Source organism: Palaemon carinicauda, chromosome 28 (assembly GCF_036898095.1).
Source record: "Palaemon carinicauda isolate YSFRI2023 chromosome 28, ASM3689809v2, whole genome shotgun sequence".
In the NCBI taxonomy this organism is placed as follows: domain Eukaryota; kingdom Metazoa; phylum Arthropoda; class Malacostraca; order Decapoda; family Palaemonidae; genus Palaemon; species Palaemon carinicauda.
In genome coordinates this window covers 34,562,095-34,577,650 of record NC_090752.1, presented here as the reverse complement: position 1 = coordinate 34,577,650, position 15,556 = coordinate 34,562,095, and the positions used below count along the sequence as shown (strand labels likewise).

The 15,556-nt window shown below is 43.3% G+C and overlaps 1 protein-coding gene across 1 annotated transcript in view; it reads right to left on the bottom strand.

Moving 5' to 3' along the window:
* Rtel1 (Regulator of telomere elongation helicase 1) overlaps positions 1-15,556 on the bottom strand; it is a 265,901-nt gene that overhangs the window by 15,447 nt on the left and 234,898 nt on the right. Inside the window, exons 17-18 of the mRNA XM_068351830.1 lie at positions 4,686-4,928; positions 3,992-4,501 (exon numbers count right to left, since the gene is read on the bottom strand). Coding sequence (XP_068207931.1) covers positions 3,992-4,501; positions 4,686-4,928 — 753 coding nt within the window. The remainder of the gene's footprint in view (positions 1-3,991; positions 4,502-4,685; positions 4,929-15,556) is intronic.

Genomic DNA, 15,556 nt, shown 5'->3' with positions numbered 1-15,556 from the left:
TTCAAGACGACAGCAGGAGCCAGTACTCGGCTCCCTACAATTCGCCTCGGTGACAAACCCAGTGCTACGAGCGCAGCTAAAGGATGCCTCAGGAGTCCGGAGACGAAACGCATCCATCGCTCGAAGAGATCTCAAGAGACCCCTACCGAACAGGCTTCGCTCACTTCTAAGACCGTGGTCAGAAGCAAGGAACTTGAAAAGATCCATCTCTCTTCAACCTCCGCCTCCATCGATCAACATCCACACGGACGCCTCTCTGGAGGGTTGGGGGGGGGGTCACTCCCATCAACGACAGGTTCAAGGAACATGGTCTCCCCTATTCAAGACGTTTCACATCAACATCTTGGAGGCCATGGCGGTTCTTCTCACCCTGAAGAAATTTTCCCCGCGTCCCTTGATTCACATCCATCTGACTCTGGACAGCTCTGTAGTAGTCAGATGTCTCAACCGTCAGGGCTCGAGATCGCCCCACATAAACCAGGTGCTATTACCCATCTTCCGCCTGGCAGACAGGAAGAAATGGCTCTTGTCTGCAGTTCACCTACAAGGATTCCGCAATGTGACGGTGGACGCTCTATCGAGGACAAGCCCCAGAGAGTCGGAATGGTCCCTATACGCAAGATCATTCTCCTTCATCTCTCGTCAAGTCCCGGAACTACCGATCGATCTCTTCGCGACGAGCGACAACAAGCAACTTCCTCGATATGTGGCCCCTTACGAGGACCCCAAAGCGGAAGCAGTGGACGCCATGTCCCTGGACTGGAACAGATGGTCCAACATTTACCTGTTCCCTCCACTCAACCTTCTGCTGAAAGTCCTCTCCAAACTGAGAACCTTCAAAGGGACAGCAGCCCTAGTGGCTCCCAAGTGGCCTCGGAGCAACTGGTTTCCCCTAGTCCTGGAGCTACAGCCCAAGCTGATCCCCCTGCCGGGCCCAGTTCTCTCCCAACAGGTGCAGAAGTCGACTGTCTTCGCTTCATCAAAGAAAGTCAAAGACCTTCATCTCATGATTTTCTCTCCCTAGCCGTGAAGAAAAGGTTTGGGATCTCGAAGAAAAGTTTAGATTTCCTAGAGGAATACAAAACAAAGTCTACCAGAAGGCAATATGAATCATCCTGGAAGAAGTGGGTATCCTTCGTCAAGGCAAAATACCCTACGGAAATCTCCATAGATTTTTGCATGTCATTCTTTATTCACCTTCATGGACAAGGCTTGGCAGCTAATACAATTTCCCCTTGCAAATCAGCCTTGACTAGACCACTACTGTACACCTTCCAGATAGATTTGTCCAACGAAATCTTCAACAAACTCCCGAAGGCTATGCTAGACTCCGTCCAGCACCTCCACCGAGACCCATCACCTGGTCCCTGGATAAGGTGCTCCATTTTGTCTCTAGCCTGGACAATGAATCTTGCCCTTTGAAAGACTTGACTCAAAAAGTAATTTTCCTTTTTGCTCTCGCCTCGGGAGCCCGAGTCAGTGAAATAGTGGCATTATCAAGAGAAGAGGGCCAGATACAGTTCGCCGACACAGGGGAACTTACCCTCTTCCCCAACCCCACGTTTCTCGCTAAAAACGAACTCCCCACCAAAAGATGGGGCCCTTGGAGAATCTGCCCCCCTGAAAGAAGATGTCTCTCTATGCCCAGTGGAGAGTCTTAAGGTCTATCTTCAAAGAACTTCAGACTTTGGCGGAGGACAACTCTTTAAAGGAGAAACTTCGGGTAGTGACCTGTCATTAAAACAACTAAGAGCGAAAATCACCTACTTTATTCGCAGAGCGGATCCTGACAGTACACCCGCAGGTCATGATCCTAGGAAAGTCGCCTCATCCCTGTACTTTTTCCAAGGAATGGACTAAGAAAGCCTCCGATCCTTCACAGGCTGGAAGTCATCTAGAGTGTTCTTCAGACACTATGCGAAGCAGGTGCACGAAATCAAGAGATTCGTGGTAGCAGCAGGTAGTGTAATGAAACCTGCTGTTTAGTGCTGCGTCGAACAGTGAGTTATTTCGGGACTTTAACTCAAACGGGTGCCTGTGTTGACCCTAGTGCGATACATAGTGATTTCAAGGGACACTTAGTGTCACTAATAGACTGTTCTTCATCAAGGTGAAGTGACATAGATTCTTACACGTGTGTCACATGTTCTTGGACATGAAGTGTATAGTGATTTTAAAGACTGGCGTTCCCCCGGGAACTTGTGTTTAAAGGCAAAAATTTTTTCCCTTTCAGATTCCACATCACCGTCTTTACTGGAAATCTATGTCTGTTATCCGATATTATTATTGTAAATAATTTTCTATAATTCCATGCAATTTTTCAAATAAAATAATTATTTTATTTACCATACGCGTCTTATTTCGCTCCTATCTTTCATATGAAAATAAATTGCTGTTATAGTTTTATTTGCCCCTATTGCTATGGTTATTTATGTTTAATATACCTACTGTCTAATATACACTCGCCTAGTGGTATAATATTGTTCCTACACAAATATTTAACCTTCCGATCTGTCTTCGAGACCGGCATGATCTCTTCATCCAGGTGAGTCTATCTTCATCAGGTTACTTCGAGATGTTCCTCTTGTCCAAACAGGACTTCCCTGCCAGGGGGGCTGGAAGCCAGGTCATTGTAATGCCACTGGTAGTGACATTTAATGGAGATGTCACGGTCTCTACGGTCACCAGACCACAGGAATATTGTTCGAAGTAGAAGGCACTTGAAATGGGGGAAAAATCCACGATACATTAATTCTCTGGTACACTTCCATCAGGACGACATGGCTTGGGCCCAAAAACCGGATTTTGAGCGAAGCGAAAAATCTATTTTTGGGTGAGATGGCCATGTCGTCCTGATGGACCCACCCGACTGTTCCAGTTCAGCCTGCCAGGCCCCTCCCTGCTATACTGTATCGCGGAGGCTGGTAGAAAGCTGGTCTTCGGAATGAGGATGGACGTGACGTCACACAGGATGGCGGACAGCTATGGCCGCCGCTTGTTTACGTTACGAGTACCGTAACAGTAACGAAGGAGGATAACTTTGGAGCGGCTCCTCAGTTATCTCGCCACCTTTCCCCCTAGAAGCGAAAACGCTATGTGGGGTGCAGATAGCCATGTGGCGTGTCAATACATGCATCCCCTGATGATATACAATATCCTAGAGGGAAACCTTTAGGGTACTCGCGCCAGAAGTTAGAATTCTGTGAAACCTTTAGTTTAATTTTCTGGGAATATCTACTGTAGTCATATATACCTTCAGGAAGCCACTGAAGGAACCTTCCATCAGGATGACATGGACATCTCACCCAAAAATAGATTTTTTGCTTCGCTCAAAATCCGTTTTCATTACATTTTATAAATTTAGGCTTCTGGTCCCCCTCTTTCCTCTCTTTATGGTGTCATTTCTTTCTACCTTCATCTTCATGCAGTTGTTTCTTTCTTTCTCTTATGGAATGCGTTGCATACATTTTCTTGGTCTTAGCATTGTTTCTTCTGAACAAAGGTGTATTCAAGGCGAAGATAAATAAAGGGATATAACTCAGCAAAATGAAGTCAAAACACGGGAGAGTTGGAATGATATGTCTTGCAACGTTGACTTCTGAGCTGCTACTGGCAGTCAGTCATATCATTCCTTCTCTCGCGCAACTCTATGATATTGCCAAAACATATTATTGCCATATAACTCAATTAAATATTCTTCTTTGATAGCTAAACTGAAATTACTACTGAAGTTATTATATTATACGAAAAATGCAATTTTCTCAATGATACTAGGGTTTTATTTTTTACTTATATCTACAAAACTATTGCAAATTTTTAAATAAAATTTTCCGAGAACATACAAAAAAGGTGTACGAGTCCGTATTTAAAATATTGGAAAAATTTTCATTATTTAATTTTTTCATCAAACGCTCCCCTAAACTAATTCTCTTATTAGAGTTGGGAGACTTTCATAGCTTAATCTGACAAGATGACATTAACATTAACTTACCTCTTTTATATACTTTGTTATATTGCTAAGGCTGTTTGAATTGACTTCTTTTTTAGGTCCGGATGCCTCTACTGCAGATACTGGTGGGTTTACTATGTTTTCCAATTCCTTATCACTCTTTGAAACAATTTTGATTTTCTTTCTCTTGTTTGCCGACTTGAGAATTTCATAGTTTGTGCAATTGGATGCCCCACCGAGTGCATTGAAGTTAACTACATTGGTTCTTTGTTCCAAAGCAGAAAATATTGATCCATCACCTTTGGGCTTTTCCTTTTCATTTGCAGTGACAACAGACTTTGTATAATTCATATTAGACCAGTCATTATCATAGCTACTCTGACCAGCAAGAGCTTTTGCTAGCTTTTCTTTCGTTGAACTTGAAATGGTAGATCGAGAAGGACCTGTTCCAAGGCCATGGGCAGGTACGGGAGCAGCCATTGGTAATTCAGGAGTTTCATAGCCCACACTGACTGAGGGGAATCCACTGCACTTTGGTTTTGGTTGAGGGAGCTGTTTAAAGAACCATACATAAAATACTGCAATCATCTATTCATGTCAAAGTTTTACAAAGAATAACAATTTATGTTTTCCAATATAATCTGATATATGTAGGATGAAGGATAAATGCAATTAAGAAAACTATACCTATTCCATGAATTATAGAAGCTTAACCTCTCTATATTACAGTACTTACCACAATTTGAGCAGTTTTAAAGAAGTTTGTAAGATCTCTCATGGCTGGCCCAAACATTTTATAAACACACATGTGAGGTTGGACCCAGGCAGACAATTGGGTTTTGAAATTGGCACCTCCAAATCTGTTGTCACACAAAATTATTGCTCCAAAATCATCTTTGTGGCGTATTACACGACCAATAGCTTGATTTACAGCTCTTGAAGCTTCTAGTGTATACCAATCCCTTCCTTTCAAGCCACTCTGTAAAAAAAGGAAATAGTTTCTTTTTGGGCTCAAGCCATGTCGTCCTGATGGAAGGTTCCTATAAGTAGCTTCCTAAGGAATATTGACTACAGTGATATTCCCGGAGAATTTACCCTTAAGTCTCCAGAATTCTAACTCCTGATGCGAATATCCTTAAAATTTCTCTTAAGGATATCGCATAAATCAGGGGACGTATAGCTTGATACGACACATAGCAATCTTCACCTCAAATAGCGTTTTTGCTTCGAGGGGGAGAGTGGCAAATTAGAAGGGGAGTCGTTATCAAGGTGCCCTTCCTCCCTTACTACTACTGAGTATCTACTGTAGATGGCGCTGTATGCAAGATAACGCGTTATTCCTATTGTTGTAGCGGTTTCGCACGGTGATTTTCCCTGTTGCTCTTTCGTATACGCTCTAGTTTCGTGGATTTATCAAGCAATCTCCAGCCTCTTCTGCCTCTGGAAAGTTGAGTATTTGATTTTTACAATGTTTAATTTTTAGCTCCTGCTTCACAGTGAAATTAGAGTAATTTTAAGTGTTTGGAGCTTAGCCGGTCACCGAAGACGCTATGGGCGCTGTCGTTCATAACACGTGTTATTTAGTTAGTCGAACGACATTCCCGGTAATAATAGCAATTATATTTTGAGGCTATTCAATTAGGTAACCGAACCTCGCCCGCGCTAGGCTTCCTAGCCTACGCGCTTCAGTTTACTATCATGCATGATATAAGTCTACTTTCCTAGTGGTAATAGCATTAATAAAATATAAGCTATTTAGGCACATTATACTTGTAAAGATTTATACATAACATTGCATACATTTCTTCTTCCTACCGATTGTATACGTTAAGAGTTTCGGTGATATAAGTAACAGAAGTCTCACCCTGCGCTAGGCTACATAGCCTATGCACTTTGGTATACTTTCATACATGTTCCCGTTTACCCTCGTGTATCGTTCTATCAATTCATAAGGAGATAGATATCTCCTAGAATTATATAAAATAACTCGATACTCGTCTCCAGTGGAGATTTAAGGGAAATCTCTTCTCCCTCTGAGTGCCACCCTGGCGACAACCCTAATTTGGTCCTGCCATAGAGTAGACACTCAGGCTTGACTAGGCTAAGGTTTTCTGTCTCTTACCTTTGACAGCGGGTAGCCGACTTTGGTTTCTTGACAGAACCTCAGAGTATCCAGTCTTTGCTGACGGCAGAGAAGCAGGGTGAGTAGTCACTCCCCTGCCGGCTTCTGCTGCCGGCATAGGAGGCTATGCCTCCTTAGGCCGCACTTGAAGTGGTTGTATGATGCTGCCACCTTCTCCCCTGCAGTCTAGAAGACTAGTCCTGTGTTGGCAGACCCTAGGCTGAAGAATAGACATTCTTCTGCTGCCTAGGATGGCGCCGACACTGAAACGATGTTTCTTCCCTGTTGGGAGACGGCGGCCTCCTCTAAACACCATTTCGGCAGACCCTAGGCTGAGGAATAGATATTCTTCTGGCGCCTAGGACAGCGCCGATATTGAAACAGAGTTTCTTCTTTGTGTGGTAGGGCTGGCAACCCTGCCGCCTCCTTCCACACTTTATACACGACCCTTTCCCCTGCCCCCTCTGTCCTTTAGCGATGGAATCTCACCGCTTGCCGGTGGGTTGTGGGACCGGCCGGGGCTCCTACATAGCAGCTGTTTAGTCGCTCAGTCTTCCCTTATGGACGCAAGGCTCCGGGAAAAGCTGCGGCGGCTGCCGGTGGGAGACCCCTATTCTGTAGAGTGTTCTTGAGTCCTCTCTTGGACTGCCATCCACATACCAGAGGCCGGCAGAGACCGGCAACGGTTTATGATTGGATGGAAGCCTGAATGATACCTTCTCCCCTTCAATTTGAACCCACTTTCTGGAGGAAGGCAGTAAGATTAAGTACATACACCCTTATCTATTGTTAACAAACATTTATTAAGGTAACCCTTCACTCCATGCTTTCTCTCTCTCTGTCAGCTAGTGCCGCCAGGTACTAACCCTTGGGCCGGTTCCGCCAGGTACTACCCCAGCCGGCGAGCTAGCCGGCATAAACTACAGTATATGATTATACAGTAGCCAGTATATTTGCAGTATAGATTATACTTCAGACAGAAAACTATAGTATACATTATACAGTAGTTATTTTCCAACATACCCTGTGTATCCTTGCACAGTCTATTGTTGAGAACAGTTTTATATTGAAGGAAAAGATTTCTTTCAACAGACTGATAGATGATCAGTTACAATTTACCCCACATTATTGAAATCTTGGGAAAGGTCAGTGTTCAAGTTACACTTAACTACCCCTAGGGGTTAGAACCTTTCCCTTGGGTTTTCTGAATAGGAAAACTCTAGGTTTTAATTTTGAGGAAGGTCACAGCAATTGGCTGGACAGGAAACACAAGTATGTGTCTTTCCTAGTTCCTTTCTAGCTTGTCTATCCTAAGCTATAATGCTAAAATATTAGTAATAATACTTTATATAGTTGTTTATCAGGTGAGATAAACTAACACATACTCATTTAATTTTCCTCTCTTTACAGGAGGATCATCCAAAGTGCTTACAAGTCTTCTGCAACGTAGGGAGCAAGAGACAAAAGAAAGACTGGCCGCATCTCTATCTCTGCAGATTTGTCTAGAGACGACGGCAAGCAATAGTAAAACCCCGGATATGAACATGGTCATGGCCAAAATGCATTTGGCTACTGTGGTCAAAGACCTGTATGACTTTGTCAAAGCCAGATGAGCATGTAGGGAGTTCATATTGCTTCTGCATCAGTAAAGCACGGACCCAGGAACCTGATAGCTTTCAATATCTGGGGTAAGGACCTCTTCCCGAGTGAAGGGGTCAAGGAAGTTGTAGACAAGGCCGCCACGGAAAATAGAAACCTTCTCCAGAAGTGGGGCATGTCAGCGAAGAGGAAGTCTTCCCCGGATGAGGGTCCCCAGCCTAAGAGGAAGACAAAAAGACCCAGGTTGCCCTCTCGCCCTGCCAGAGAGCAGCAACATCCCACAGTTGCCATGACCGCGATGCCCCAGATGGTGGCTCAACCACAACCAACCTATCAGATGGTGACTCAGCAGCTGGTTGCCCAGTCACCAGCGTTCAACCCTGCGTTCGAGAGGCAGACCACTACCTTTCGTCCCAAGGGGAGAGAGTCTAAACGAGGCTCCTCTAGATACCCCCCAAGAGGTAAAGGGGGTAAGGGAGGACGCGGTCAAGGAAGTAAATTCTCCGGAAATCAGAAGCAATGAGTTGCTTCAGGTAGGAGGGAGACTCCAACAGTTTCAGGATCGTTGGACCTTCGATCCTTGGGCCCACAGCCTAATCAAGAACGGACTCGGATGGAGCTGAAGCGAGGCTCAACCACCATTTCCTCAATTCTTCCAACACTCCACCCCCGTACTGGAAGAATACACCCTAGAACTTTTGAGCAAGAGGGTGATAAGGAGGGCATAGTCCATCAAATTCCAAGGAAGGCTGTTCTGTGTTCCCAAGAAGGACTCAGACAAACTCAGAGTCATTCTGGACTTGTCGCCACTCAAGTTCATAGAAAACATCAAGTTCAGGATGTTAACCCTTCAACACATAAGGACCCTGTTATCAAAAGGGGCGTACACACTCTCGATAGACCTGGCAGATGCCTACTGGCATATTCCAGTCAACCGCCCCCTCTCTTCCTACCTAGGATTCCGGCTACAGAAGAAGAAGTACGTCTTCAGAGCCATGCCCTTCGGACTAAACATAGCCCCAAAGATTTTTACAAAGCTTGCAGACGCAGTCGTTCAACAACTACGCCCGAGTGTCCATGTAGTAGCGTACCTGGATGACTGGCTGGTGTGGGCAGCATCCAGGACGGAGTGCATACAAGCATCCATGAAAGTGATCCAGTTCCTCGAACATCTGGGATCCAAGATCAACGTCAAGAAGTCTCGACTATCTCCAGCTCAAGAGTTTCAATGGCTCGGAATACATTGGAGGACGCGGTCAAGGAAGTAAATTCTCCGGAAATCAGAAGCAATGAGTTGCTTCAGGTAGGAGGGAGACTCCAACAGTTTCAGGATCGTTGGACCTTCGATCCTTGGGCCCACAGCCTAATCAAGAATGGACTCGGATGGAGCTGAAGCGAGGCTCAACCACCATTTCCTCAATTCTTCCAACACTCCACCCCCGTACTGGAAGAATACACCCTAGAACTTTTGAGCAAGAGGGTGATAAGGAGGGCAAAGTCCATCAAATTCCAAGGAAGGCTGTTCTGTGTTCCCAAGAAGGACTCAGACAAACTCAGAGTCATTCTGGACTTGTCGCCACTCAAGTTCATAGAAAACATCAAGTTCAGGATGTTAACCCTTCAACACATAAGGACCCTGTTATCAAAAGGGGCGTACACACTCTCGATAGACCTGGCAGATGCCTACTGGCATATTCCAGTCAACCGCCCCCTCTCCTCCTACCTAGGATTCCGGCTAGAGAAGAAGAAGTACGTCTTCAGAGCCATGCCCTTCGGACTAAACATAGCCCCAAAGATTTTTACAAAGCTTGCAGACGCAGTCGTTCAACAACTATGCCTGAGTGTCCATGTAGTAGCGTACCTGGACAACTGGCTGGTGTGGGCAGCATCCAGGACGGAGTGCATGCAAGCATCCATGAAAGTGATCTAGTTCCTGGAACATCTGGGATCCAAGATCAACGTCAAGAAGTCTCGACTATCTCCAGCTCAAGAGTTTCAATGGCTCGGAATACATTGGAACTTAAAGTCACACCGTCTCTCCATTCCCCCAGGGAAGAGGAGAGAGATAGCAGGATCTGTCAAGAGACTGCTGAAATCTGACAGGATTTCAAGACGCCAACAGGAAAGAGTACTGGGCTCTCTCCAGTTTGCATCAGTGACAGACCCAGTGCTAAGAGCACAGCTAAAAGATGCGTCAGGAGTCTGGAGAAGATATGCATCAAACGCTCGAAGAGATCTAAGAAGACCGATACCGACCCTACTACGATCACTAAGCCATGGTCGAAGGCCAAGAACCTAAAGAGGACCGTGCCCTTGCAACCACCTCCACCTTCAGTCACTATCCACACGGATGCCTCGAAGAAAGGATGGGGAGGTCACTCCCATCAACGGAAAGTCCAGGGGACTTGGTCTTCTCTATTCAAGACCTTCCACATCAACATTTTGGAGGCCATGGCAGTCTTTCTGACGCTGAAGAAACTCTCCCCTCGCAAATCAGCCCATAAAAGACTGATCCTGGACAGCGAGGTGATAATGAGATGTCTGAATTGTCAAGGCTTTAGATCGCCCCAAATCAACCAAGTGATTTTGTCCATCTTCCGCCTCGCGGAAAAGAAGGGATGGCATTTATCAGCAGTTCACCTTCAAGGGTTCCGCAATGTGACATCGGACGCTCTATCCAGGCTTACGCCGATAGAGTAAGAATGGTCCCTAGACGCAGGCTCCTTCTCCTTCATCTTACGTCAAGTCCCGGAACTGCAAATCGACCTCTTTGCGACGAGCGACAACAAGAAGCTACCTCGTTATGTGGCTACATACGAGGACCTTCTAGCGGAAGCGACGGATGCCATGTCCCTCGACTGGAACAGATGGAACTGGATCTACCTGTTCCCTCCAACCAATCTCTTAATGAAGGTCCTCAACAAGCTGAGATCCTTTCGGGGAACGGCAGCTCTAGTGGCTCCCAAGTGGCCAAAGAGCAACTGGTTCCCTCTAGTATTGGAACTAAAGCTGAGGCTGGTCCTTCTGCCGCGCCCAGCACTATCTCAGCATGTCCAGAAGTCGACTGTCTTCGCTTCATCACAGAGAACTCAAAGCCTTCATCTCATGATTTTCTCTCCTTAGCAGTAAAGAAAAGATTTGGGATCTCGAAAGGCAGTATAGACTTCTTAGAAGAATATAAGTCTAAGTCAACCAGAGGACAATATGAATCATCTTGGAAAAAGTGGGTTGCTTTCGTCAAAGCAAAAGGACCAAAAGAAATCTCAATGGACTTCTGTTTGTCCTTCTTTAACCACCTTCATAACAAGGTCTGGCAGCCAATACGATAACTACGTGTAAATCCGCTCTGACTAGACCTCTACTATACGCCTTCCAAGTGGACTTGTCAAACAAAATCTTTAACAAGATCCCTAAGGCATGTGCTAGACTTGGGCCTGCAGCCCCTCCGAAGCCCATTTCATGGTTCTTGGACAAGGTCCTACACTTTGCTTCAACAGTGAACAATGAGGATTGCTCTCTGAAAGACTTGACTCAAAAAGTAATTTTCTTGTTTGCTATAGCCTCGGGGGCCACAATTAGTGAAATAGTGGCCCTATCCTGAGATGAGGGCCATATTCAGTTCACAGAAGTGGGAGAACTGAATCTTTTTCCTGATCCAACATTTCTCGCTAAGAACGAGCTACCCACCAAGAGATGGGGTCCCTGGAGAATCTGCCCTCTGAAGGAAGATGTCTCGCCGTGTCCAGTGAGTGTCTAAAGGTCTATCTTCGAAGTACTTCAGACTTCAGGGGAGGACAGCTCTTTAAAGGAGAAACCTCAGGATCAAACCTATCCCTAAAACAACTAAGGGCGAAATTCACCTATCTTATTCGCAGAGCGGATCCTGACAGTACACCCACAGGTCATGATCCAAGGAAAATCGCTTCATCACTGAACTTTTTTCAGTATATGGACTTTGAGCGTCTTCGCTCATACACTGGATGGAAGTCATCCAGAGTGTTCTACAAGCATTATGCGAAGCAAGTGCATGAACTCAAGCGTTACGTGGTGGCAGCAGGTAGTGTACTAAAACCTGTCGTCTAGTGCTGCGATGAACAGTGAATTGATTGGGACCATCAATTATACGGGTGAAGGTGTTGACACCTCTCAGTGCAATACTTTTGAAGTGAGTGTCACCCGGGTGACACAAAGGACTGTTCTATTTAAATGAGGTGAAGAAACATATAAATAACACTTGCGCTGTGTGTAATTACACAGTGTGAATAGACATTCAACATCACAGAAATTCATATTAGAAAATTTATCAAATTTTCAGATTTATGGTGGTATTAATAAAGCTTTCCCTTTCAGGTGAAAACAAAAAATTTCTGTGCTTTGATTGTTTGATATGTTTCTTATTACATATATTAACATTTATGTTATACCATCTACTTTATATTGGTCATTTATTGCCAATAAAATTATCAATATGTATTTGCGTCTTATTTCGCCCTACAATTGATTTTCAATAAAATATATCTGAGTTTTATTACCCTTTAATAAACTGCATATATTTACTTATGAACAATATGTATAGCTAATACCCTTGTTCTTATATGTGATACAAACATTATCTGGTAATGCTTGTTTCAATTCGTTATACAAACAGCGAGACCTGTATGAAGTTGATGCTATGTTTGTTCATATATTATATGCAAACCTTAAGACTCTTTCCTACGTCTAGTATGACTCTTCCCTGCAGGGGGCAGGAAGCACTAACATGGTTTATGTTTAGCAGTAATGACGTATAACGGTAACGTCACATGTCTCAATGGTCTGGATGACCAGGGAAAAACGGTCCCAAGGTTAAGGCACTTTAAAAATCCACAGATACAGTACTTTCTAGTAATTCTCTGGTAAGCTTCCATCAGGACGACATGGCTTGAGCCCCAAAAACGGTCTATTTTTGGGTGAGATAGCCATGTCGTCCTGATGGACCCGCCCTCCTTTTCTACAGAAAAGGCCTTGGCAGGATCCCTCCCGAAACTACTATATCTGTAGCACCATGCTCAATGCTACAAAGAATAACGCGCTATCTTGCATACAGCGCCATCTAGATACTCAGTAGTAGTAAGGGAGGAAGGGTACCTTAATAACAACTCCCCTTCTAATTTGCCACTTTCCCCCTCAAAGTGAAAACGCTATTCGGGGTGAAGATTGCTATGTGTCGTATCAAGATATACGTCCCCTGATTTATGCGATATCCTTAAGAGAAATTTTAAGGATATTCGCGCCAGGAGCTAGAATTCTGGAGACCTAAAGGTAAAATCTCTGGGAATATCACTGTAGTCAAATATTCCTTAGGAAGCTACTTATAGGAACCTTCCATCAGGACGACATGGCTATCTCACCCAAAAATAGATTTTTCGCTTTGCTCAAAATCCGTTTTTTACTACAACTACAAGAAAGCATATGTTCAATAGAAAAACAGAGTAAAGAATCATACGACTAACTGGATAGAAAAATGTATAATTCGGAAATAGGGTTAGGAACAAAGTAGTGAGGGTGAGAACGGGTGTAAGAAATGAGTTAGCAGCTAGAGTGGATATGAATGTGTTGAGGTGGTTTGGCCATGTTGAGAGAATGGAAAATGGCTTTCTGCTAAAGAAGGTGATGAATGCAAGAGTTGATGGGAGAAGTACAAGAGGAAGGCCAAGATTTGGGTGGATGGATGGAGTGAAGGAAGCTCTGGGTGATAGTAGGATACATGTGAGAGGCAAGAGAGCATGCTAGAAATAGGAATGAATGGAGAGCGATTGTGACGCAGTTCCGGTAGGCCCTGCTGCTTCCTCCAGTGCCTTGGATGACCGTGGAGGTAGCAGCAGTAGGGGATTCAGCGTTATGAAGCTTCATCTATGGTGGATAATGTGGGAGGGTGGGCTGTGGTACCCTAGCAGTACCAGCCGAACTCAGTTGAGTCCCTTGTCAGGCTGGGAGGAACGTAGAGAGGGGAGGTCCCCTTTTTTGTTTCATTTGTTTGATGTCGGCTACCCCCTAAATTTGGGGGAATTTCCTTAGTATATTTATGTATGTACAACTACAAGAAAGCATATGTTCAAGAGGAAAGAATCATACGGCTAACTGGATAGAAAAATGTATAATTCTGAAATTCTAGGATTTAGGAGAGGAAACCCTATAATGAGTTGGACAGATAAAATCAATAATGTTGGAGGTGAAGGGAACTAATTTACATGAAGTGTGAGAAAAATGGATTTAGTATCATAAAACTTCTATTTTCTATTCCTGAAGCTCTGTTTAATCAACATTTACCCTTAAAAATTATAGAAAAACTTAAAATCTTATTATTTCCCTTTTAATAAATGCATGCCCTTACTAAGAGGAACATTCTACCAGTAAGTGGTAACTGACATGCTAGCGTCTTTGATTTTTTTTCTAAAGTTGAAATTATCCCTATCCTTTTGATACCACTACACAGTAAGGAGAAGGGTGGGCAAATAAATGAATATCTGGTGAATATAGAAATTTTATGATAAAAATTCTGTTTATTTCTATGAACCTCCCCTGGTGTTCATAATGCTAGGTCTCATACAATGCTGAAGGTGAGACAGCAGTAAAAGAAACAGAGAGAATGAATTTAATCAAAAGCATTACACCATGGTTAAGATTTACTAACCTGGTCTAGATTTCTTTCAACAAACCATCTCAAAATATGGTTTAAAATATGGGATTCCTGATTCTTTACTAAATCTATTCAAATTACCAAACTGTAGCTTGTCAGTAAATTAAAATTCTTGATCTAAAGGATACATTTGATTGCTATCAGATCAATTTCTTTCATTAAAACCCCATATAATTGTAGAGAAGTTATAAATGAACTGAATTCTAAATTAGTTAAGACCATGGCTACACAGCTACTATGGGTCTAGAGCCTAGATATCTTCATATGCAAACCAGGATTCTTTAAGACAATAATTAGCAAAAACCAACTACTACTATAACTCTTTCCAGAGAAAAAATTCTTCAAAATTTAATGTAAGTAGCTTCACTACTAAAATTGTGTTTCCCCTTTCAAGCCTTTTATTAGATTTGAATATAATTCTTTGTGAGCTACTATGATTAATATCATATTTTTGGTCATAGTAAGATTACGGAACTCTAAACCCCCAAAACAAATTAGGGATACAACCTGAATATTTGTCTAAATACTATAATACCAAATGGCTTTTACTACACAAAGATACCTGCTTTCTGCTGAAATTCTTTCTTCCATTTTTAGAGAAGGGATGTGAAAAGGATTGAGGAGAATTCTTAGCATGGATGAGCTTGAATGAATTGCCTTTGAAAAAGGTTGAGTAGATTGGCTTTATACGGCAACTTTCTTGGACACTCCAACAACAAATGCCACAGATCTGTGAATCATTCCCTCTGAGGCCAGAAAGTAACCATTAATGTCATCCTGATGTTTGCAGAAATCCTGAAATTACTAAACTCCTACTGAACCATGCCAAATAGTGGGAATGATAAGAAACAAAAATGTACTTATTTCAACGAGAGGAGTACTAACATATCTAAACTAGCATCTCGGTTCATAAGAGATAAGGTAGTTGCGTTATTGAGAGGAGAGATATAAGGATCCAGGCTACCATCTCACTTTTAAGCCTCGAAAATTGTAGGTGTAAAAAAAATTGGGTAGGAATCATGGGAAATTGAGGTTACTTCTGTCGGAGGGCAAAATGAATACAGAGCTGAGGCTCTATGCGAAGAACTCGGATTTGATAAGTACTGTGTTATCATTACACTTTACTGAAAAGTGTGATAAAACCACTAGTTAACAACTGAGGAGTTAGGTTAGGGCTTGAAACAAGGTAGATTATGTCCAAAATATT